Source organism: Phyllostomus hastatus, unplaced genomic scaffold, assembly GCF_019186645.2.
Source record: "Phyllostomus hastatus isolate PE091 unplaced genomic scaffold, TTU_PhHast_1.1 phas_scaffold_55, whole genome shotgun sequence".
NCBI classification, from domain to species: Eukaryota; Metazoa; Chordata; class Mammalia; order Chiroptera; family Phyllostomidae; genus Phyllostomus; species Phyllostomus hastatus.
In genome coordinates this window covers 7,104,714-7,130,672 of record NW_025334035.1, presented here as the reverse complement: position 1 = coordinate 7,130,672, position 25,959 = coordinate 7,104,714, and the positions used below count along the sequence as shown (strand labels likewise).

The 25,959-nt window shown below is 43.2% G+C and overlaps 1 protein-coding gene across 3 annotated transcripts in view; it reads right to left on the bottom strand.

The window, feature by feature from the left end:
• Nucleotides 1-25,959, bottom strand: part of SHISA6 (shisa family member 6) — a 271,300-nt gene that overhangs the window by 138,741 nt on the left and 106,600 nt on the right. For 2 of the 3 annotated variants that reach the window (XM_045824319.1, XM_045824320.1), the window contains exon 3: nucleotides 678-773. The exons of the other annotated variant lie outside the window; for it this stretch is intronic. In XM_045824319.1, the coding sequence (XP_045680275.1) occupies nucleotides 678-773 (96 nt within the window). The remainder of the gene's footprint in view (nucleotides 1-677; nucleotides 774-25,959) is intronic. 3 annotated transcript variants of the gene reach the window in all.

The following is a 25,959-nucleotide window of genomic DNA, read 5'->3' as shown; positions in this document are numbered from 1 at the left end:
GCCAGTTACTCTTGACATGACAGAATGCTCACAACGCTAGCAGGACTCTGTTGAAACAAAAGACAGAATGGAGGATTCTAGCCCCCCTGCACAGATGCTCTGCAAGCTGTCAGCTAGGTCACAAAGCGACTCGGCAGAAATGCTATGTTATTTCAGCTTGTGGCTCGAAGGTCTGCGTACCCCTTTGTGTCCACATCAGAGAGAGTTTACACAGACACACGTAGGACGCTGAAACTCTCGACATGCATGCTGGCTTCGACACGCACAGTACAAAGCATTGACATCAGTTTATAAAATGTGGCTTTAAAAAAAAAGGAATAATAGCCAAGAAGACAAGGAACACGTTGCAAAGGCTGCCACGTCCATTGGCAGTGTTTCCACCACGCCGCCGGCCTGCGGCCCCTCCCACAGGGAACCAGCGGCGTGTGTCCTCTCCACTCCGTGGGCGGAGCAGGGCGCATGTCTCTTGGAAGTCTATTATTGCCCTCTAAAGTCACACTCGTGACCTCCTGGCCACTCCCGTCAGAGCCATGCATTCACCAGCACAAGCTGCAACTGAACCACCCCACTTATTCCTGTCCCAGGCAAGCCTCTGGCCTCCAAACCATCTTCACTTTTCAGATGGGGGTTTCCCTAGGCAACCTCTGTATGTTAGTAAAAAATGGTTTCCACTGTACCCTTCGTGTGTCCTCTTCCTAATGTGACAAATCCAGATGAGATGAAGTTATGGAGATCAGCTCCTCCACTTCGGTAAGCATCCTTCCCATAATGTCCTGCAAGAAGACGGGGCAGAATTACCTGGCACATCCATGACACCACAAGAAGACAAATGCTGCAGCTCCAGCTCACCCGAACACAGTGCTGAACTTAAGTCAGATCAGCAGCTAAGTCAGAAGGTAGAAGCCGTCAAGAGAAGATATGTGCATATAATTTCCTAAAGTTATATAAATGCATAATATATATTATAGAACTATATAATATATATTTTATAAATATATAAAGTATATATTTATCATATAAATATTTATATACTAACATATATTATATAAATATAAATATATTTAGATAAATATTACTGTGCAACAAAGTACATATATATGTGTGTGTGTGTATATACACACACATGCACACTGTACAACATTGAAGAAAGCTCTGGGAGGTTGTGTTGAAAGCAGAGGGGATGGAAAAGGAGACATGTGGGGTGACTTTGGCATTTCTGACCAAGCACATCGAACACCAGTCTATCTGCCCTACCATCTTCTCCTTTGCCTCAGCTTCCTTCATTCCCTTTCTTGCCTCATTCATTTGTTTTCTTTCTTTCTGAAGTGCAGAGGCAGGGTCTGGTCAGGACTGCTCTACACATGTGTATGTTTGTGAATCATACCACGTCCTACGGAACTAGAGCTGTGTGGTGTAGGGGAAACCCCTTGTCATCTGATGCTGACAAGTGGGATGGTGGTTAGAGAACATTGGAAAAAGATTTCTGTGCTTTCTTGTCTGGAATGTCTGCAATAAGATCTGATCCCTCAGCAGTCTAATGCACCCATCTACCTGTGAGGTGGTGCAGGAAGAAACAGAGGGCAGGTTGGAACCCTGGAAGAAGACATTCAAAGAGAAAGAGAGTTAACATTCGGCCTCCAACATTTGCAATAGGATTTTACAATATGCTTGAAATACTGACATTGTAAAGAAAGATAGGACTCCAAACACCCTCCTGGGGTATGTGGGTATGAAAATGGGCAGAAGCCATGTTTCTGTCATGCTCCCACAAGAGCATATTGAAACTGTACTTAAAATTATAACAATGTGCAGAATGACTGCACATGTAATGTTAACTTTAAAAGTGGACAGAAAATGCTATATTAAATATCATCATAATGCTATAAAAAATTCACACCAGTGTGGACAAAAACATTAAAGGAAAACACACCTGACACTGACGACCATCTTTGAATAGCTGGAACACAAGTCTTTTTTCTTCCCTCCTTTCAACCTTTCTCTATTTCCCATTTTTCTTACCATGAATATGTAATTTTTGTAATATAAATAAGTAAAATAAATTTCTAATGGAAAAATGTGTGATAAGTGGAAAGGAACCCTAAACCACACATTTTCTTAGCAGGGCACCCTGTGCTGTAGTAGGTCTCAAACTTGGGTGCATGTCAGAATTAGCTTTTAAAAACACAGCTGTCTAGATATCGCTCCAAGTTTCCAACTCAGTGGGTCAGGGTCTGGGCTTAGGGAAGTGTATTTTCAAGAAGGTCTCTAGGTGTCACAAGCAGGAAGAACCATTGCTCTAGAGTAAATGGAGACACAGCCTAAGTTTAGTTTATACACATGGGTTCAATGACCATTTGCTGGGACCCTCATGGATGCCCAGAACCACCCATAGTATCAGTTCTAAGCTCCATAGTTCTCCCTCTTCCTTCCTTCTCCCAGATCAGTGGTTCTCAAATCTGAGTACACATCAGTAAAGTCAGGGGGCATGTTAAAACAGACTGCCAGCCCCACTCCCAGAGTTCTAGGTCAGTCCATTAAGGATGCAGCTCAAGATTCTGCATTTCTATCAAGTCTCCTGGGATGCTGACGCTGCTGGGTTCAGAGACTAAACTGAGCACCAGGTCCTGGCACAACAGGAACTTAAGAAAATGCTACCACTGCTTCCTTCTGACCCTCCACTCTGGAATAAATACCACATTCCTTGGGGCACACAGCTTTCCGTGAGGACCCTCCTGCCATAAAATACTGGGTTACAACCCACAATATCATAGAACAGAAAAAGTTACTGAAGCTGAGCTAAGAGGCTCCTGCCCATATCCCAAGCCACATCACAGCTCTGGAAACCAGACTCGAGTACTTGGAGAAATTCATCTTCATCAGGGGTAACAAAGAGAGGAACCGAGCTGTGGGGAGGGGTGCAATAACAGTCCCAGGAAGAGCGGTACCCTTGTCCTGTGATGCCATCGCTTTCTCCCCATCCCACCTCCCAACAATAGAAGAGTCAGAAAGGAAGTAACAGTTCAGAGCCCTCTTAAATTGGGATCTCATTAATTCATAACCTGACACATCCTGCAGAATTTGGGCTAGTTTATTTTTGTGCTCCTTATAAATAAAATTTTTGATAAACAAATCAATACTGAGAAAGACAGAACATAAAACAGTGTCTGTGCTACTTACAATTATTCTTATCTGTCAGCTGAAACAAGGTCCCGCAAGACTAAGCATTGTCCTGATGCTCTGGGGCTGTGCCATTTGAAAGGAAACAAAAACTTCCTGACCACCTACTACATGCCAGGCAGAGGCACAAGGCTTCTGAAAACACAAGCTTAATTTTTTTGCATAATAATTGTGAACACTTTGTAGCATGATACAATTTACAAAGATTTTTCACATATACTATTTACTTAACATTTGAATCACTACTGCATGGTCAGTTATCTAGTATTATTTATTCTCCCATTTCATTGATGGAAAAACTGAGGCCAAAGTCTACAATCTTTCTACAATTTTCACCCCAGCAGCCTCACTCCATGATCTGAATGAGTGCAGCTGTGGCTCAGGTACTTCAACCAGGATCTGTGGGAAATGCTAAGCCAGAAGTCTACTTGGTGATGAGCAATTTCGTAGAAGCTGGAGCTCAGAAATGTTGAGCTTCAAGTACTGAGGTTTTGAATTGGGGAAAAGAAAGGATATATTGAGGGGTGGGGACCCAGAGCATTTGACAGGACTAAAGAATTTATGGTCAAATCAGTTTGGAAAATATTGAGTTAAATGAAATGAAAAGTAAACACAAAACCCCATTCTAGGACCTGCCAATGAGCACCCATCTCTCCAGGGAGTCTTTATACTATTCAAAGTCACCTCTTGGGACATTTTTAGAGCAGGCACCATGGCAGTTTCAGCTTCTGCTCAATCCATGGTCCTCACACTTGACCACATCAGACCCAAGTAGGTGGCACATGGATCGCCTGCCTGGAAATTTCTCATTTAGTAGGTCCAAGTTGAACACTGGTCATTTGCATCTCCAGCCAGTCCCCAGGTGATGCTGATGATAACCATAGGTCCAAGGACCACACTTCATGAATACTGTGTTAGAGAACTCTGGATAGGTCACTCTTCTGCTGGATAGAGCCAAGGCCAGGAGGTCAGGGTCTAGAATGATTTACATTTCTATACCCTTCAAAGGAACCACTGGTTTAGCCTGAACAAAGGCAGCATGAAGAGAAGAATGGTTAGTAAAAGTGAAGCTCTGCACAGGTGGATGGTCAGAAGACAGAGGGAGCCAGTGCCTCTTCTTTGCCTTGGTGATGCACAGAGTTCATCAGTTGATGGTATTAATGGCTACCATGGAATTCTTTAGCCATATCACAGGATACTATGCCATTCTCTGCCTGGAAACAACTACCCCCCATATGCCCTCCTGCCTGCCATTGAGGCAGGAAGCCAAAGGAGGGCCAACATTGACCGAATTGCATTTCCAGAGACACAGTCATATATCTAGCAGAGCTCCAGGTGGAAATAAGCTAGAGCTCTGTGAACACCTGTTTATGGAGCATGAGCATGCCCAGGTCATCATACCGACAAACACCCAGCCTCTGACCAGGAACAAGGGTGGTTTTGGAGTATGCCTGCCACCGCCTGAACCAAACTGTGCACAGCAGCATCTGGGCACCTTCTTAGACTGTAGTGCTGCTGTTGACCTCCCACCATCACCATCCTCTGAGTCACCGGACCTCGGTCCCAGGCAGGAGACAGGGCAGAGCTACAGAGGAGTCAGAGGCTAGGTGCCTAGAGCTGTGCACTGCTGGAGGCTCCAAGCAGGAAGCAGCCCTGAGTGACTGAGGGAAAGTTTCTGTGTAAAAGAGATTTGCTGCAAGAAACAGGAGACAAAGAATGAGGTAATATCTGAATGGTGATCTCAGATGATTTAAGAGAATTTTGCATCTGTGAGATTAGATCAATAGCCACAGGAGAGAGACAAACTGATAAAGACAGTTTACCTGAATTGCAAATATGGACAACAGAGTGGATACTGAAGGAAATTAGTGAAGAAAATTCCAATGAGTACTGGGTACTCAGTGGGCAAGACAAAGGTAGAAACAATGGGAGAAAAGAGGAGACAGAGAGGATAACTCTAGAAGTTACTCTTTCAAATAATATTCTTAGAAGAGAGACAAAAGGGATAATTTGGAAGCAATAATTACAATTTATATATTTTTTTCTGATGTAGGACTTTAGTCTTTAGATAAAAATATAATCAAGTTATCAGACTTTGATTAAAAGGGACCAATATCTAAAAATACTTTAGTGGAATGTCATTAAAAAATAAATTTAAAAAGCCATCTTAATAAAACACTGAACCTATAGAAAGTGAAGCAGGCATTTAAGGAGTTTGTTAAATTGAAGCAGGTCAGTGTACTGGGTGAAGGACACACAGCCTGAAACCTGGCCAACAAGGTTCAAACCTCTTTATGCATCTGTTTCCTCAAATGGAAAAGGGAAACAATAATCATGCTGTTTTCATAGGTTGCTGAAAAGGTTAAATGAGTTTATATATATATATCATAATATATATATGGTATATATACAATATATTATACCACGTATAATATATATATATGGTGTATATACATATGCCTATATACATATATGTATACATATATACATACATACAGCTAACAGATACATGTATACATCTAATACATATATATAATATATGGTATATATAATATATGTGGTATTTAGAACAATACTGCTCAGTGCTACTTAAGGGTTTGATAATATTTTTGAGTAGAGATTTTTCTTACTCCACTCCTCTAAAACTCGCTGAAAATAATGAAAAGAAGGAATGATAGAAAAACTCTCTTCAGAAAGAAAAATCAGACTTTTTACTTAATAGAGGTAGAACAATTTGGAATAACACATACACAGATGCAAATACAGAAAAGTACAAAAATCAATTCAAGGAGAGCTAGATACCTAAATATGGAAAATAAAACTTAAACCCTGTTACAAAAGAATATTGGAAAATACATTAATTATTTCAAAGCTGGGGAAGGCTTTTAAACAAGAATCAAAAGGTGTGGAGTAGAGAAGAAAGAACTGAAAAAGGTTAGACTGTGCTATGTCAAAAGCGATCATAAAACTGCAAGTCAAGTACTAGAAACATGCATTTATATTAGTATCCAGGACACACAAATAACTTCGAATTGATGAAAAAGTAAAACAACCCAATAGAAAAATTAGGCAGAAGAGATAATAGGCAAGTCACAGAAGAGAAAACTCGAAGGGCCAGTACACATGCAGTAGCGTGCAGTCTCACAAGTATCAGGGCAAGTCAAGTTAAAACCACAACGAGCTATCATTTCCCACCCAGTGAACTGGTGAGGATGGAAACACCTGAGACTATCACCATGGATAAGCAGGAACAAGAACTCTTGCACACTTCTGGTGGGTGTGTACATTGGTACATGTGCTTTGGAAAGTACTTGGCAATGGCAAATGTAGCTGAAGACAGATACATCTTAAAACCAGCAATTCCATCTTTAGGTATATGCCCCTGATAAATTCTCATGCAAGTGCATAATGAAATATGCACAAACATGTTAATATCCAATAAGTATTTGTACTAAAGACAAACTGGGAAAAGGGCCCATGTTCCTACCAGAGCAAAGTGACGAATAGTAGTATACTCACACAATGTAGTCCTATAGGACGGTGCAAACGAGAATGAGCCAGAGCTCTGGGCATCAACACAGATGATTCGCAGTTAGTGTTGAGTACACTAAGTAAGCTGAAGAAAAACAGAGTGGCACCACATGGAGAGAGTTTTTAAAATACATGCACCACAACACTGTGCTGTTTAAGGATATGTGCACATGCAGTGTTATACGAGTACAAGGAAGTCAGGGAAGTGATAAATCCTGACTTCAGGAAAACAGATATGTCTGGAGGTAGGAGGGAGTGCACTGAGGAAGGGTACATGAGGTGCCTCTGTGTTTTATTTCCTATGCTGGATAGTTGGGGAGATGTTTGACTGTTAAATGATTCTTTATTTGATTTTGTTTAATAACAGAGAGGTAAGGAGATGAGAGATAGATAGATAGATAGATAATAGATGAATAGATAGATAGATAATAGATGAATAGATAGATAATAGATGAATAGATAGGTGCTGGATGGATAAATAGATAATAGATTGATAGGTCATTAGTTAGCTAGTTAGTTTTTGGTTAAGTAGCTGTTACCCAAGGATTTTATGCACTGCCAAATTATCCTCTAACAATAAAGAAAACAAAAAGTCTCAATTTTTTAAGACTTCAGAGACCAAAGTACTTCACAAGTCTTCACTGGGGGAAAGAAAAAGCTACCTGATGATATTTGCTAAATAAGAAGCAAAACCATAGAATTTCTAAAATCACAGATGCATTTTTTATAATCTTCAAGCAGTATACAAACCCTCTCATTCATTAAGAAAATACTGATAAATTAGCGGACACATTTTTAACACGGAACAAATTGTCTTGAGTACAGAAATAAGGGTAAGTGATACTAAAGCTGCCCTGGAAAATCTGGTATGCAAACAGGGCAATAAAAGTTTATGATTGTGGTGAAATAAACCAAAAGTAGCTTCTGTGATGGGGGAACAACTTTCCATCTTTCAAGCCTCCTTGAAATGCAGAGCATGCACCCAGAACAGACGTGGAGCTGGGCTCTGAGAAGCTGGCAGGGAGCTTGGGTGGTCTGGGGTGGGCTGTGCAGTCACTCACTGCTGAACCTCAAATGGAAAAACACGCCACGACAAAAGTCAAAACACATGTTAAACCCAGGAACATACTTTCAATACATGTGAGAAAGAGGTTTTCCCTTTGTTTACAAAAACCTCAATAATAATAATAAATAATAATAATAATAATAATAATAATAAACCAGAAACAAGGAATATGCACAGGTAATTGTCTCCTGAAAAAAAGAAAAAAATTTAAAGGCCAATGGAGACATACAAATATGATCAACCGTAATTCATAATTAAGGAAACGCTAATCAAAATATGAACCTTTAAAAAAAATCTCATTGGTTTGGCCAAACTTATGCATTTGGTGATGCCCAATGCCCAGAACATGGGCTCTCTCACAGCTGCTAGTGGGGGTGTAAATTCCTGGTGCCTTTCACTTAGCATCCCATTGCCAGTTGACCCTACATACATGTTCTCAGGTTTTCCCATAATACATAGACCAGGCTAGACAGTACAGCATGGATTGCGACAGTTTCTGTCACTGGGGGTGTGGTATTAAGTAAACTGGAATCCATGTGATGGAATATTAGGCAGCTGTTAAAAAGAATGAGGCAGAGCTGTATGTGGTGATGTGAGAAAATCTCCAAGATATAGTAAGTTAAAAAAAAAAGCAAGGTATAGAGCAATGTTTCAGTATGATCCCTTTTATTTATATAAATAAGAATGAAAATAATATACACAAAAATATGTAGAAATCCATATGGTTTCTACATATTTTATATGATGGTTTATACAAACAACATTTTTTTTCTGGAAATAAGCATGCATACAAACTACTAAAACTTCCTTTCCTTTGGGGAAAGGGTCTGGAATGAAGGAAGAGAGGTATTTACCTTTGAGTTTCATTACTTTCTTTACATGATAAATTGTTATTATTTTACTACTTTCTTTTCTGTTTGAGTTTACTACACATGTGTATGTGTTATTTTAAGTTTTGTACTATTTACAGAGTTCATCTGGAATTAGGGAGTGGGATCACATGCCACTCTTTGATTTCCTCTTTGTGTTTCTTTATATGACAAAACTCTAACAAATGTTATTTTATAAGAAGTACGGAGGCCATGATGTGAGCAGGAACACTTTTCCTCGGGTAAATGACAAGGCATTCATCACACACAGATACTAATACTCGCCTGACAGGAGGGTGGTCGGGATTAAATAAGATCCTGTTCTAAATCGTTTACTCTGCAGCAATAAGCCACAATAAATGGGAGACGCTGTTCACACCAAGGCTACAGTCTTTCCTCTTCCCATGCAGGGAACTCCTTGGGGGCTTTGCTATCCGGCCTGACAGCCCTTCCCTGGGAAACCCCAAGGCTCCTTCCCAGTCCTCAGAGCCCACACCATGCCTCCACAAAGGGGAAAGGGCTGGGGGCTGGGAGACCTGCGTTCCTCTGTGCTGTCACTCTTTGCTGAGTGAACAAGGCAGCTCCGAGCTCCCTCCACCAAGGGAAACTGGGCATGGGCCAGGTCTAACTGCAGATGGCACTGACAGTGACTATTTACTAGTTTAAAAATCTCCAGAGAGCAGCTGCTTGGAATGCTTTATTTTATGCCATGATCATAGTGCTTCCTCACATGAGTCCATGGTGGCAATTTCCTCCACAGTCTATGGTATCAGCAGAACCATTGGTAAATACTTTGGGTAACCCCACCAGTCTGCCCTCCAGCATCCTCCCCCTGCTGACTCTGCAGCCAGGGACCCGGAGACTGTCACCAGGTGGGCCGCACACCTGGTGAAGACCATGTGTCCACAGCTGTGAGGGCTCAGGGTAAACAATCCCATTTTGCCAGGACATTTTAGAAGCCACCTTGCCCCATACTCTCATTTGACAAAGCAGGAAACATCAACCCAGAGAGGGTGAGTAGAGGTTTTCTCATAGCCACGAAACCCCAACTCTTGACTCTCAAAATGGTGCTTTTCATTGTTGTGTTCTAGAAAAGCAGAAGTACTCAGCAGACACAGAAGAATGAAGATCACACGCCAGGCAGGTGGAGGGCAGGACCAGTTTGACGGTCCCTGCGCTGGGGCAGATCCTCCAAAAAGTCATTCACAAGCCAGCCTGCTTCAATTCCAATTAGCCCCCCACCCACCACGAACCATCAGCTTTGTTGGTGTGGATTTAAGAAAACTGGTACTTTGAGTTTGAAACCAAAACAAACCAACAAATAAAAACATAAATAGGTACTGTACAGATGTCTCCAGCTGTGGCTAAGGATGAACTCTAGGTCAACCTCATCCACTGCAACAGGGAAGCTCTGTTGTGGTCTCTTGTATATTATATAGGCTTTGGGGTAAGATTTTCTTTAAATGTGAACTTTTTAAAATAATCTCACCTGAGGATATGTTTACTGATTTTAGAAAGAGAGGAAGGGGAGAGAGAAACATCTATCAATTGCCTCTCACATGCACCCTGACCAGGGTTCGAACCCACAACCTAGGTATGTGCCATGATTGGGTATAGAACCCACAACCCTCTGATGCTTGCAGATGACACTCCAACTAACTGAGCTGCAAGGCCAGGGCTGGGTAAGATTTTTTTTGAAGTATTTGTAAAAGATTTTATTTATTTACTTGTAGAGAGAGGGGAAGGAAGGGAAAGAGGGAAACATCAATGTGTGGTTGCCTCTTGCTCACCCCCTGCTGAGGACCTGACTGGCAACTCAGGCATGTGCCCTGACTGGGAATCGAATTGGCAACCCTTTGGTTCATAGGCTGGCATTCAATCCAGTGAGCCACACAAGCCAGGGCAAGATTGTTTTTTTAAAGAAAGATTTACATGGCTCAAAATTAAAGTATTGAAACCACAGCTCTAGTGGCATCCTAATTATTTATCAAGGGAATGAGAATGAGAGAGAATTGCTTGGTGATGGCTTTAACCTACAGAGATTTTATGAGGACTAAACCCTCCCTCCCTGTCCCCCTACCACTGAGAGGGGATCAGAGAATGTTACAACTGAAAGAGTGTTCAAGGTCACATTTTCCACAGACTCAGTATTTACAGATGAGGAAACTGAGGCTGGGAATGGAAAACACACAGTTCAAGGTCATGGAGGTGCTGACCGCTGGCTGTGACTAAACCCTCCCAGGTCAGGCAGAGCCCTCCCCAGTGTACCACGTGGCCCACGGCCTCTGCTGTGCTGAGGCAAACGGTACAGGGGTTGACTTCTATTTTGGGGGCTCCAGTGCACCATTTCTTTTTTCCTCAAATGTACTGGCCATAGTTCCTTTGGAAAGCCACCCAGGGTCTAACCAAATTCCGGTCTCTGTGATCACCATTTCTGTTCTGCCTCATTCTTGAAAGCAGAACCTTGGCCAAGAGGCGTCCTGAAGAAGGCCTGGGTAGGTGAGGCAAAGGAGGCAGGTGCTCTCTGCAGGGAGGGAGACTCCTTCCCTGCCCCAAACACCCTAGAGATTAGGGCAGACCTCAGAGGTCGGTTAGAAATCTGAGAATTGGTCAAATCCCCTCTCGTTGTCACCTGTAGACTTAGAGTGGGGTGGCCCTCGGAGTGACTAAGATCTATTTTCCTCTGTTTCTTTCCTCTTCTCACACTCTGCACACACAGCGCTTCCTGTGAGTGCATCTACACGAGTGGGGGGCAGCGGAATGATGCTGAAAAACTCTAGCAATGTATGCAGTGTGGTTAGGTGCCTTTTCATGGAAACATTGGCAGTGAATACCTTATTACCTAGAGGTAAATATTTGAGATAAATGTTAATACTGTCTCCACTTTGCAGGTGATTAAACAGTCTCAGAGAGGTTAAATAGTTATACAAAGTCACAGAGTGGCCAACCTGTGATTTAGGACAGGACCTAAATTCTCTCACTCTGTATACCGGGGGCTCCTTTCCTTCTCCCAAGCTCCTTGCAAAGCCATGCTTCCAGCAGCTGCTTGAGCAACCCCGCCTTTTCCCAAACACCCAAGAGACACCCTTCTGACTAAGACAGAGTCCAATAACAAATTAGAGAGGGATGATTTTTAGGGGCTGTAAATATTTTGAGACTTTATCTTCCAAAGGGAGGGCAATTTAATTTGTGGGCTATCATATATTGTATCTCTGAGAAGTTACCAATGGAAGAAGGTTCATAATCAAATTTGGGCCTCTTTACATTGATTTGGGTTAAGTATTTGTTGTCACAGTGAATAAGGTGGTGTGGCAAATCTGAGATGAGAATAGAATATAAAGGGAATGAAATTGGGCAGAAGGTGTCATGTAGTGTTGGGAGTTGCCCTACCTGGTTTCAGAGGCTGTAACCTCCCCCCCACCCCGCCCCGCCAAGGCTAAGGCTGAGGGAATGACCTTCAGACCATAAGCCACTAAGGAGACAAAGCTTATCTCCTTGGCAGGGGTGCCGCCTCTGTCCCTTTTACTTCACCCTGCCTGGCCCCCAGTGCTTGATTGGTTAGCCAATGACAGGTAAGATTCCTCAAGGGAGGAATGATCTAAGACAGGCATGATCATGGGGAGCCCCCAGGGAAGGATTTGGGGGGCTATAGCAAAAGGGGGTGATGGACCCTCAACCCTCAGCTTTGACATACACTGAGTCCTCATTCTGTCTGTGAGAAGTCTCCTAATCTCTTGGCTGCCTTACTTCCCTTGCTCCACCTAAGCCTGAAACAATGACAGAGGGTGGTGCAGCCCTGTGCTGGAAAGGGCGGGTTCCCTGGGTGATCAGGCCTGAGAAAGAATATGTAAAATCCTGTGAAACCTGCTTTGCTAAGAATGCTCTCAATTAAATGATAAGGGTCTGAGCAGGAAATGAGTTTATTTCCCAAAGTTTTGTAGCGCTTTAGCTAACAGACCCTGACTCAAAATAAGCCCTAGTAGTTCTTTGTATGTTATCTATTGTTTGATCCTTACTGCCTGACAATGATTAATGAGCTTTACCTGTATTCCTGTGCAAAATGAACCCACTAAAAGCCCATTGAGGAAAAGGCTCTTGGCCCTTCTCCTTTGAGAGATCAGCCACCTTTCCTCCCCAAGCAGATCATGTCTTGGTAAACTTATTCTCATCAGAGAATGGGCAGTAGGGGGGAGGGGGGGTGGGGGCCGAGGGCGGAGCCCCCCCCGACCAATGTAGCCTTAGAATTGACTGAGTTAATGGCACATGTGACTCTGTCCAGATGTTTCTTCCTGGGAGCAAAGCAAGACTGCCCATTCTGGGTCCCAGGAAAATACTCAAGGAAGCTATGACTGACATGGGCAGGGTGGGGAGAAGCGGGCAGTGACCTCACTGGGTGTTTGACATACTCTGATCAGCCTCCAGTCTCCTCTCTTGCAAGTTGTGGGGGAGGAGCAGCTGCACTCCTGTTAAGAGGACAGAAAGCTGCAGGGGAGCCTATATAAGAAAGTATCCACTTGAACTTGCCCCAGCATAGTCTGCTCTTGGGAATGAGCTCCTGCTAAGTCCTTTACCTTCAAATCTACCACCCCTGGTGTAGGGAGGGGAATGGATGCTTCTGATAGGCGAGATGTTGAATGGGCCTCCAGTTCCCCACATTCCTCTGTTGGTATGGTGACTTTATCAGTGCACACCATGACCCAAGGCTCTTGGTCCACTCCCAAGGAAAGCCTGTGTGCTTCTTTAGCCCTCTCCTGCTGAGGGCACATCCCTATCAGTAGCACTGCCAGGCCTTGACTGCCCCCTCCCGCCATCCCCCACTCTGGGACACTTGTCCATTTTCATTCAGTGAGTGGGTGGGAGGCAGAGCATGACCCGCCTCAAGACTGCACAGCTGAGTGCTTTCCCTGCAGGCCCTGCTCCCCCTATGTGGGTTCCCAAGGCTGGATTAGGAATGTGGGGTGGCAGGACCTTCATTTGACCTTTGTGAACTGCATCACAGGATGGTTTGAGCTCCACTTAGTTTGGTCAGGGTAAGGCATCCGCAGGAGAGAGGGGGGCCGGAGAGTGCAGCTATACCCTGGCCCCCTCCATAGATTGGCTGTAGGAGTTCCTCTGCACACAGCACCCCCTTCTTATTCCTGTCCCTGCTGCTTCCCCTTTGTCCCTTCAGCCCTGCAGTGGCATGGCATGCTATGGTCACTAGCCTAAGAAACTACAGCATCTCTGTAGGTTCTTTAAGCCCTACTGACTTCTTTTTAATAATAGCTTTGTTAAACTCTTCTTAAATCACCCCCCTTTAAGGGTACCATCTGTTTCCTGCCCAGACTCTGATAAATCACCCATCTCCATCCATGGAGCCTTCCTTCCCCTGCTTATCCAGTTGAGATTCCCTGGTCCATCCTCGTAACTGTCCTTGGCCTCCATTTCACTCACTGTTCTAACCCAATGTAACTACTAGTAATGAAAACCAACTAGCTGCCATGGGACTTCAGGTGCATTATTTGATTTCTCTGAACCCTAACTTCTTCATTTGAAAAGGAGACTTATAATACCACTTAATGAGGGTTTTTTGATAATTAAATTAACACTTGTAAAGTGTTGAAGATCTCAAGTACATACACTAAATAATAAATGGTAGGCACTGCCATTCAAGGCCTGAGCAGGCGAGCCTGGCCAGGCAAAACCATGCACAAAATCACGACATGTAAGGGAAGGGTCTACACTCCGGAGCCAAACTGACCACTTGGGTTTGATCTCAACTTTGTTTCTTCTTAGCTGGGTGATTTAGGAGAAATTGCTGAACCTTCCACTTTACTCGCCAACAAAATGGGCAATATAGTATAACCTGCCTCAATGGGTGATCGCAAAGATGTACATAGAGTTTAGAACAATGCCTGGAATATGTTAAGCACTATAAGTTTGCTGTTATCATTGTCATTGCCCAGGATCCCTTAGAATTAATGACCAAAATTCTTTGATGGCCCCTCGACACTTTGGTAATTCTGCTCTCCTTCTGTGGAATGTTTGCTCTTCCACTTTCCAAATGTCTTTATGGCTTCTCCTGGCTCCTGGAACCTCCAGCACCTCCTGCTCTTCAGCTGCCTTCTGTGCCTCACACTCCACAGAGAAACTGAAGCAGTAAGAAGCGAAAACTCTGCTTTACAGGGAATGTACATCCACCCTCTCTCTGTGGGCACTGCTAGTGAAGGGAGTGAAATGCCCTTGTTCCTGCTCAAGATTAACATCCATCCCCTTTCTTCTCCTTAAGGACTTAGCTCCTGAAGTTCACACTTCAACTTGTACAGCCTCTCCAACTCCAAATACAACACTGGCTCTTGACCTCTGCCCCCATCGCAGGCACTGCTCTGCTTCACTGACGCCCTTCACAGCACAGTTATCTAAAGAGTAGATAAGAGTAAGTAACCTTCTTCACCTCACACTTTGTTCTCAGTTCTTTCCTGTCTGACTTGTTTATTCATTTCCTCACTTTCTTATTCTTGTCAGCATCAGCCATTGTCTTAATGGATCAAAAGCCCATCCTAATTCAGTATGACCTCATCTTAACTAGACTGCATCTGAAAAATCCTATTTCCAAATAAGGTCACACTCACAGGTACAGGAATTAGGACTTCAGCATATCTTTTTAGAGGATACAATTCAACCTATAACAATGCTCAAAAGAGAACTTTATTTATACAGTCCCAGAAGTGCCTCTCCCTCTAGTCTTCCTTGTCATTACTTACCGAATCTGAGAGACTTGCTCCCTAAGGAATATACACAAAATCTGTCTCATATCACCTCTCTTCTCCATCTTTCTGGCCACCTTCTCATCAAAGCAACTACCCCTTTTCACCTGCAGCAGTAGGACCAGCTTTCCTACTTACTCTTTATCTACTACCATCTGTTCTATACATAACATAATTAAAAGTAATCTTCTAAAAATAGACATCAGATCATGCTATGCCTCTTCTTAAAATCTTTTAAGGCTCCTAATGCACTCAAACTAAAAACGTAAAGCCATCTGCAAGACACTCCATGCCATGGCCCTGCAGGGTCCCAGCCTCACACCACTTGCCCTGGATTCTTTGTGTTCTTCAGGATGCCCAGCTCATGCCTGCTTTACAGGCTTTGCACTTGCAGTTCCCACTACCTGGAGAACTCTGCCCTCTGATCTGTGCAAGCCTAGATCCTTCCTAATCATTTAGGTCTTATTGCCAGTGTTAACTCCTAGGAGAGATCTTCACTAATCCCCTTCTTCCGCTGTAGGCTACCCAACATTCTCTATCACAGTATTTTACTTTCATCATGTGCAAAAACCATTATATAAAACTATCTTATTCACCTATTTGATTGCTGTTTATTCTATGTGCTCCCTGTTACACCCCAGAGTTTATATGCCACAAGGAAAACCCAGTGTCTAAAACAGTGCTGAGCACCTGGATTGTACCTACTGGACACTAGTCAATATGTAAATGAAGTTATTCTTCTAATTTCATCTTCATAAATTCATGCCAATTGCCTTAGAGACCATTAAACCATTAAAACATGCTTATGTTTTCACGATTTCAACCAGTAGTATCTTTATATGTAGGAAAACCATAACTGGAAAGGGATTTCTTGACCTGAACTATAGCAGCCGTAGTAATAGTCAAAATCATAACCACAACAGCTACTATAGTTATTGTTTAACACTTAGGATTTTTATCAGCCAGACCCTCTGCTTTGTAACCATTACCTCATTTAATCCTCATAAAACCCCTGGAGGTGAGCAAGAGTAACCCTTATTTTGTAGTTGAGGAAACTGAATCTCAGAGTCTTAAGGTATAATTGCTCCTATTCACATATCTCATTGGTGGCTGACCTAGGGCTCAAAAACAAGTTTATTATGGCTAGCATTAAAAAGACTGGCAACACCAAATGTTGAAAATATTGGAAATTATTGGAATGGAAACTGAATAAATATACTGTGGTACATTCAGGAAATGTATTGTACCAAGTGTGAACTACTGGCATATGTAACAACACAGACGACTCTTCCAAGTATTATGGTAAGTGAAAAGCCAGACATAATACAGTACACACCATTTGACTCAATTTCTATAAAGACCAAGACCAAGTTCTTTTGAAGGAGACTCCAAGAGAACAGGCAAAACTATCTGATAGTTATGGAAGCGGAACAGTGCTTCCCTCCAGGGGTGAATTATATATTGGAAAGGGGATGTTAGGGAATTTTACAGGGTGATGGAAATATTCTATATTTTTATAGGGTGCTGGATAGGGGGTGGTGATGGATAGATAGTGGGTAGGTAGATAAATGAGTAATATGATATTTTAGGATTTATGGGATACCTCAATGTTAAAAATCCATGTTTTTGTACTAAATCAACCCTTATTGTACCCCAATTATAACAACACCAAGTGGAAGGCAACTATATTAGTTTTCTAGTCCCCTAAATGTCTATATTTAATTAAGTTGACAATCTCAAAACCTGCAGAGCTGCAAAGGAACTTAGAGATGCCTCTCATCAGAAAAAACAGAACCAACCTGGAAAGAGAAAGTGAGTTGTAAACGTACATTGCTCATAAAGGGCAGGCCTTGCTTAATCAGCCCATCTCCTGCTTCCAAGTCTCGTCAAGGTTCTTTCCTCTACACAGCATTGCTCAGAAAGAGCATCTCTTCCCAGCAAGACTACTCACAGAGATTTGGGCTGTAACTCTGGGAGAGCTGGTCCTGCGATAATGAACAGCCCAGTGGGCTTCCTTCAAAGGAAAAGAATGCCCCCTGGAGTGGTGGGGCAGGAAGGAACGAGAGAGGATTCAGGCACAGGCTGCTGAGCAGCTTCAGAGCAGAGTCTCAGTGGTAATGAAGTTGCAGCCCCTGAGCCTGCTCACGCAGGGTGAGCGATGAGGACTGAGATTCCAACAGAAAGTGGCACTGTACATGCCAGGAAGCAGAGAGGATTCATTTCAGCAGCTGGCCCGAGGACATTTATTCTGCTAATAAACTCAGCACAACAGTGACAAGGAGTTTAAGGTCCAGAACTCCATCTAAAGTAGTGATTTAAGTAAAAGGAATTATTTTCACTGAAACGTGAAGTCAGGCTAAATCCAGAAGAAGTGTGATAAATATCTATGTTTAGGAAAATTCTGAGCCACAGTGAAGGACAGCTATTAATAAAATGGTCACCATTTCTACCGTGGCACATGACTACGTATTTTACATAAAATGTCATTTAATGGAATCTTTGAAAGAACCTCACAAAGGATGTATTCATTATCCCCATATGACACATAAGAAAAATAAATTCTTCCTCATTTTAAATAACTTGTCCCAAACCTCATAGCTAGTAGTGTAAGTAGGTAGATAGAATTTGAGCAGAATGTTGTTTTACTTCAAAACCTGTGGTTTTTCAACATATCAGGCTGTCATGAGAAATAAAGATACAGCCAATTGCAAGACAGCAAAAGTGGTGAAAGCATCAGAGAGAAGGGCCAAGGATTCCAGCTCAATGATGAGAAGTGGAAAAAATTGCATCCAATATTCTGGGTTTGTACAACCATTTGACAACCACCTCCCCTCAAGCTGGTGATCAATCGATTGTGGCTTGTATGTCTGTCCTGCACATGAACTGGAGAAGAGAATGACCCTCTGAATCTGGCTGACTGTGGCCTGATCCCATCTCTGAGCCCTTGCCCTGCCCTTTGCTCCCATGTCCCCTTCATTATGACTGTTGGTGGGCATGTCTACTGCTGCTCACTGTACAGCCAAGACTGAGTTCTGCCTTCACCACCACCTTGCAGCCAGCATAGTGACTGGCACGTGATGGGTGCTCATTAATTGTTTGTTGAGTTAATTAATGAACAAATACCAGTTTGTGTTCACGTTCTAATCATTTGAATGTCTGAGTCATGGAAATTCATGCTTTATCAGCACTTAGGGAAGTGTTGATCTGTTATTAAACTGTCATGAGGACCGGTCAGTGGTTGAGCAAGATCTCCCAAGAAAGATGCCTACCCTTAAGTTATTCACATAATCATCATAGCTCTTTAACTCCCTTGAAGTCAAGGTCCAGGGACGTGGATAAAATACAACATTCACTTGCTCCTTCACTCAGCAGAGTGTGAGGTGAAATTAACATTGAATGCCCCATCTTTGTTTGGTGATGAAACAGATCCAGTTCTGAGGTGTCATCATACCTTAGAATAAAAAGCCTCTATGTTAAATTAAATTAATTTTTATTTAAAACTAAAGGGAAATAATACATATATAAGTTATTGTGAAAATCTACATTCTCTTCAAACTAAATTGTGGTTTTAAAACAATTCTAATGAGAACTATGTATACGTGAACTAAAAAGCTGACAAGTTGAGTCTAAAGTCTATCTGGGAAAAATTAATGTAAGAAAAGAGCCAAGACATTTTGAAAAAAATGTAATAAAAGAGAACTTATACCAGATATTACATATCATATAAAGCTACAATCATTAAAACAGTATGGTACCAACCAAAGACTAGATCAATGGAGTAAAACGGAAATCCCAAGAGAAGGATCCTAGTAAAGTTAAGGAATGAGGTTATGATAAAGATGGCATCTGAATCAGTGGAAAAAGAAAGAGAACAAATGGTACTGGTTATCTATTTGGGAAAACTAAAAGTGATATCTGCAGTTTCTCCTCATTCAGACACATTAGGGTGCTTGTCCAGCCCACACACCCAACTGGAAGCCCTATACTAATTTCCTGAAAAGGGGGGTGGGCCTAGAAAGCCCTATTTTTTGTATCACATGACCCTCTCTGATTTCCTGGCCAGGGGTGATTGGGACAGAAATAAAAAACAGTCAGTTTCTACTCTCAAGAATATGACTTGAGAGTTTCAAATCCTCCAGTCTAAGTACAAGGACATGGAAAAATCATCAAGTTGGAGCTGAAGTCCCTGTCAAGATGCCTCAAAGCTGTACACCTTGTCCGAAATTCTGCACACTCCCAAACCATTTGTGAGCAGAAACACCTGGTCTGAGAGGGCAGCTCTGTGGCAGAGAGATGAGGCACCAGAGAGACGCTCTGTGCCTAGGTCCCGGGAGGCCTGGCTGCTCCACAGCCACGAGATTCCCTGACTTGCCAAAGAAGCTGCCTTCAGCAGTGGGTTTGTGTTTCCTACAAACACATTCTGAGTAGAACATACACCATCCATCAAAACAGGTTCTAGTTATAGTCTAGAATATCATAGGGAAAAATGAGGTTGTAAAAGAAACAGAAGAAAATGTGTGTGAGTGTTTTCCTAATCATGGCTGAGACAGGTTTAAACCTAAGAGCAAAGATGAAGCACAACAAAAGGAAGAACTAATGGGTCAGATTTTATAAAAATTGTTAGAATTTTGTGTGTCAAATATCATCACAAATGTAAACCCATGTTCATAGAAGCATTATTCATGATAGCCAAAAAGCAGAAGCAATCTAGGTTTCCATCAGTGGAGGAATGGACAAACAAAATGTGATATATCCATACCATGGAATATTATTCAGCCTTAAAAGGGAAGGAAATTCTGACACATGCTACAACGTGGGTCAACCTTGAGGTCATTACACTGAGAGAAATAAGTCAGCCACAAAGAGACAAGCACTGTACGATTCCACTTATATATAAGGTATTTAGAGTGGCCACATTCACAGACACAGAAAGTAGAGTGGTGGTCCATGGACCTCAGGGGCGGGAAATGGGTAGCTGTGGTTTAATGGCTATAGTGTCTCAGCGTTGGGAGATGAGTAAGTTCTGGGGATGGATGGAGGTGACTGCTGCAATAACAATGTGAATGCTTAACACCACTGACGTGTACATTTAAAAGTGGTTCAGATGGTAAATCTTATGTGCATTTTTACTATAATTTAAAGTTTTTTTTAAAGACTTTTGTTTATTTATTTTTAGAGAGGGAAGGGAGTGGGGGAGAGATAGAGAGAGAGAGAGAGAGAGAGAGAGAGAGAGAGAGATCAATGTGTGGTTGCTGGGGGTTATGGCCTGCAACCCAGGCATGTACCTTGGCTGGGAATCGAACCTGCGACACTTTGGTTCACAGCCCGCGCTCAGTCCACTGAGCTATACCAGCCAGGTTAAAGTTTTAAAAATAGTTAATATGTTTAGTATATACTTAAAAGTTCTTAGAAATTAAAAAGAGATAAACTTTCTCAAGGAAAAAAGCAGACCATGGATATGAAAAGGCAATGCAGAAAAGAAGAAATAAAATGAAACAGGATCTCTTCAGTGCAATATAATGGTATATAATAAGAGCCTTCAAACATGTACACCTTGTGACTTAGTAATTCCACTTACAGCAATCTGTCCAGGGGAATAACTACAGACATAGCGGAGATTATGTACAATGACCATCATCACAGTGTTGTTTATAACAGTGTAAAACCAGACTCAAGCTAAATGTGACCGACAGAGGAATCCAATGGCTGAGTGAAATAGGTTGCTCCCAAAGGCTGGATGCCGTGTGGCCATGCCCTTCTATCTTCTGTAGAATATGCTAATGCTGTGGGAAATTCTCATGATGCATCATCAATGAGCAAAAGATCTATAATTAACATATGAGGTACTAACTATATCTTTAAAAATTAAAAAAAAATCCTCACCTAAGGATATATTCATTGATTTTAGAGAGAAGAATGGGGGAGGGAGCAGAGAAGAGAGTGAGAGAGAGAGAGAGAGAGAGAGAGAGAGAGAGAGAGAGAGAGAGAGAGAGAGAGAGGGAGGGAGGGAGGGAGGGAGGGAGGGAGGGAGGGAGGGAGGGAGAGAGAAACATTGATTGGCTGCCTCCAGTAAGCACCTGGACCAGGGATCGAACCTGCAGCCTTTTGGTGTAAGGGATGCCACTCCAACCCACTGAGCCACGGGGTCAGGGCCTCATTACATCTTTGTTTAAAAAAAAGGGGAGGAAGAAAAAAGGAGGGGGATACACAAGGGTCAGAGGATAGTTCAGTTGCGCTGAAGCAGTTTGTTGTGATTGTGAGTAATTTTCTACACTTTTCTGTGTTTTCTAAACTTTCTTCAATGGGTAGATTTTTCTTTTATAATAAGAACTAATTCTATATTGAAAATGAGATACATTTTGATGGAAGGGGATTACTATGAAATTAATAAAAAAAAGTCACCATGCAGAATACAGCCACAGCCCCCTCTGACCACTGCAGGTCCCCGAAAGAGCGCAGCCTCCCTGCTTCTTGCTCTCTTCCCTTCTCCTGGCACAGCAATGGGGAAGCCTCTGCGCCAGCCGAGGAAGCCAAGAGGGCCCTCGTTCCCTGCCACACAGACTGCTTCCCTTGTGAGCTGTTGAAAGGGAAGGAAAACTATCAGTCCCTTACTTGCTCAGCAGCGACATCACTGTGCAACTTGAAGGGGACACCCCTGGAGCTTGTGTACAGGAGTCGGCAGATGGCATGCTACCCTCCTTGAGTGAACAGGAGGGGTGCAGTGCTGCGGGCAGCTGGCTCGAGGTGGTCCTCCCCCAAGGGGCAGCATCAAGGATGGTGGGGTCAGACAGATGGACACACCCCACAGCTGTCAGCCAGGGGGAGGAAGGCTGGCAATTCTCTGTTCATTTAGGGGAAATAAGCCATCAACACCCTCGTCTCCGTGGGTGTGAACTTTAAACAAAATGTTCCAACTGCAGTGGGTCAAGGAGGCTACTTTGCCGTGGCTGGGAAGAGAGTAATTGTGTAGGAAAACGGCAGCCCTGGGACCTGGCTTCACACAAGTGAGAGAGCAAGCTGGTTAGGAGAGCCCAGAGGGTTCTCACTGGGACCTGCTGCCTTCCAAAGGGCCGGTGGGCTGGGGTTCGGCTGGCCTGCGGTGCTGCTTCCAGTTCCTGTGACATGGACTGCCCAGCTTGGCCCCTGAGTTTGCATCAGACAAGAAAGACAGAATTAGCAGGCTTGTACTTATTAAGCCAATCCTGTGGGCCTGGAGCCTGCTGGGTGGAGCCCGTTCCTTCCCAGCCCCCACCTCAGATGGAGGTGTAGCATTTGCACTCCCCACCCTATCCACAAATGGCTGGAATTTTGTAAAGTGCTTTGGCCAGCAAGAATGAATTCAGTGCCTCATTAGAGCTATTCATTCAGAGGTGCTGGGGGCCTTCTCCCAGCATGCTTCTCTGGGAGACATCCTGCCTGAGGAAGAGTCAGAAAAAGGATAGGGCTGGAAAGGGTCAGAGTTAGGAGTGGAGGCTTAACTGAGGCCAACTGAGCTCCCCAAATCCCACCAGACTGAAACCCTATGCCTGGCAAATAGGCACTCAGCAAACAGGAATTTCCTTCTGACCCAGTAAGGGTCAGACATTCCTTACTGCTCACAATAGCCTGAAAGAAAAGTATCATCACACACATTCGATCAGGGAGAAATCAGATTCAGAGAGGGCAAGCAAATCACCCACGGCCACTATGCTACCGAAAAGCAGTGCTTTACGTCCATCACCTTCACATTCAGTCATGCACTGGCTGCGGTCCTGGGTTTGTTAAAGAAAGTGCAGTTTTGTAGCTTCCTGCATGAGCCTAGACAGAGACGCAGGGCTGAGGCTGTGTGAAATGCACACCCCACATCCAGCACTGAGGCAAAGCAGTGGGTTGAAGCCGTAGTGCTCAGGGCTCCCTGTGGCTTAGGAAGTCCATCATGGTAGTGTGAGGGGTGCTTCTGGCCTCATTTTCAATGTTGGAAAAAAAACAGGTCTATTTTGAAATAAAAATAGCATGTATTAACCAAGAGAAGCATACACCTGATTTTACAGATTTGACGAATCTCAATTTCCTGGACCGACCTCAGGATAACAAACAAAAGCCTGTCTCAGTTTCTTTGGGGCTTGAGAACAGACCAATCTGCAAACAGCCCCTGGGCTCTGCCCTCTCACTAACCTTTGGGGTGCAGAGGTCTGGAGCCCTGGTACATAAATCAGCCTCCTCTCAGGGGATGTTTAATAAGAGCTTCACCCTAATGTGTTAACAATTCAGGGCTTAATACATGACACCTCCTGTAATTGTGTGCACTTAAAGGGGTATAATGCAATAGTGTCCTGGATAGAATCCCTTTATGAGTGCGTGGCAGGGGGTCGGGGGTGGCGAGGTCAGGGGGACCTTTTCATTTTGCTCTAAATCATGACCCTACTTGGCTTCCAAATAAAGCCGACTGCCAGCACTTTTAAGGAAAGTTCCATGATGAAACATATTCACATCTGAAGGCTCAATGGCACACAGACTGAGAAGAAAGAGAGCCTTCAGCCCCGTTCCATTTAAAAATGGCTATTCTGTTTCCAGAGTGAAGGAACAAATGAGGAAATCACTGTGTGAGTATGCAGGAGGCACGTGCCCACAAACAAGGCACAGACCATCTGGTCCCATTAGTAGCTGTGCCCTCTGAACTGCACCCCGTGGACTGACACACAGCTGCCTTGGCAACTGTGTGAGCAACTCCGGGTCTCTCCAGTCTCTCCATGCCCAAGGCTTCCGGTGTGACATCAGACGCATTAACAATGCAGTACAAATGTATCTCATTAATTTACTTCCATCTGCCCTTTGTGCCCCCAACAAGAATGTGGACCAGAGGAGACCCTGCCTGGTGGGCAACCTTGCTGAGATGAGGAAAAGGCCCCTGGTGGGTTCTCTGCTGCTCTCCTCTGTGTGGTGGTAGGCTGTGCAAGAGGAGAGAGTGAGGCAGTGTGGAGAACTCACTACTCAAAGTGAGTTTCCTGGAGCAGCAGCAGCAGCAGCAGCAGCCAGCCCTGGGAGTCTGTTGGAAATGCAGATTCTCCACCCCAGACCTACCGAATCAGAATTTGTACTTGAACAAGGTCCCCCTGTGATTTGTAGGCATTACATTTGAGAAGCATCAGTCTAGAACAGTGGCTCTATACCAGGAGTGATTTTGCCCCTACAGGAGATATCTGTCAATTTCTAGAGACATTTGTCAGCCTGGAGACATTCTTGGTCATCACAACCAAACAGGAACAGGGTAGGCAGGGGTTGCCAGAGAGGCTGATAAATATCTGACAATGCACAGGAACAGAACAGGACCACCCACCCCAAGCAACAAAGAATTATCCAGTCCAAATATTAATAGTGCTGAGGTCAAGAACTCCCTGGGGTAGAGTTTTCTTAGGAAAAGGAGAAGTACATTGGGATCTGTTCTCTTTTCCTTTCTTCCTCATAGTTAATTATGAGGAAGAAAGGAAAATAATTTCCTCACCTGAAATTATTTAAACATAAATTTATACAACACACCTAGGGACAACACTATAAACAGATGTCTCCTTCTAGCATTTAGTCCCAGAGGGCAGGAATAATGTCTTCCATTTCAACACAACATTAAAATCTAAATTAGGAACAGATAAATGATCTTTCCTCCATTCCTGAGAGCATCTATTATGTCCTCATGTTTATCATGGTGCCCTGTGAGCACACCCATGCTGATGCAAGAGTTCCTGTGATTCTGGGCAGACCTGTTGTGTGGTTTTTCCTAGAGCCAGAGGTGGACTGCACTGAACTCAGTTTACATACAACCTCAATCCAGACACTGACCTGTTGGTTATGATGCCCCAACAATGGTTTAAGCTATGAAGGAGATATAGCTTTAAGGTTTCTGTCACAGGTGCTGAGGACCCTTTTCAGGGTCAGATTCTGGAAGAACCAAATCAAAATCCTCAAGTCTTATTGATTATTCCTTCTTGTATGTCAATCCTATCCCCTCCTCCTTAAGCCCTCTGTCAATAATGTCCTACTGGACCATTAAAATATTGTGCCTGCTAATTTTTATGCCTTTAGTCTTGCCCTTCTCCTTAATCAATCATCACAAGATGGTCAGAACAATCTTTAGCATGTAAATCTGGTCACACCACTCTTTGGCTCAAAATCCCTTAAATGGTTTCCCACTGAGTAAAGAATAAGTGTTAAACTCCTTAGCATTGCATCAGATATTATACTGCCTTCATCTCCTGTCACACTTATCTTTGAATATCCAAAGGCCAAAGTCATATGTAATTGTCTCAAAACAATGATCTTGTGTATCTTGTTGTTACTTGTTTTTTCCTTTTTCCTAGGCTACCTAGTTCTCAAAGTGCCAACTCTGAGGAATTCTACTGACCCTTAGTTTCAACTTGAGTCTTACTTCCTCTGTGAAACCTACCCTGATCCTTCCAATGGCTACAATTCTGCCTCTTGTATCATTTCTCAATTGTGTCTTTATTATAGCAATGATCAAATTTTATTATAGTTGTTTTGTTTGTGCATCTCTACTTCATTAGACCCTGAGCTCCATAAGGATAAGAATCATATTCTT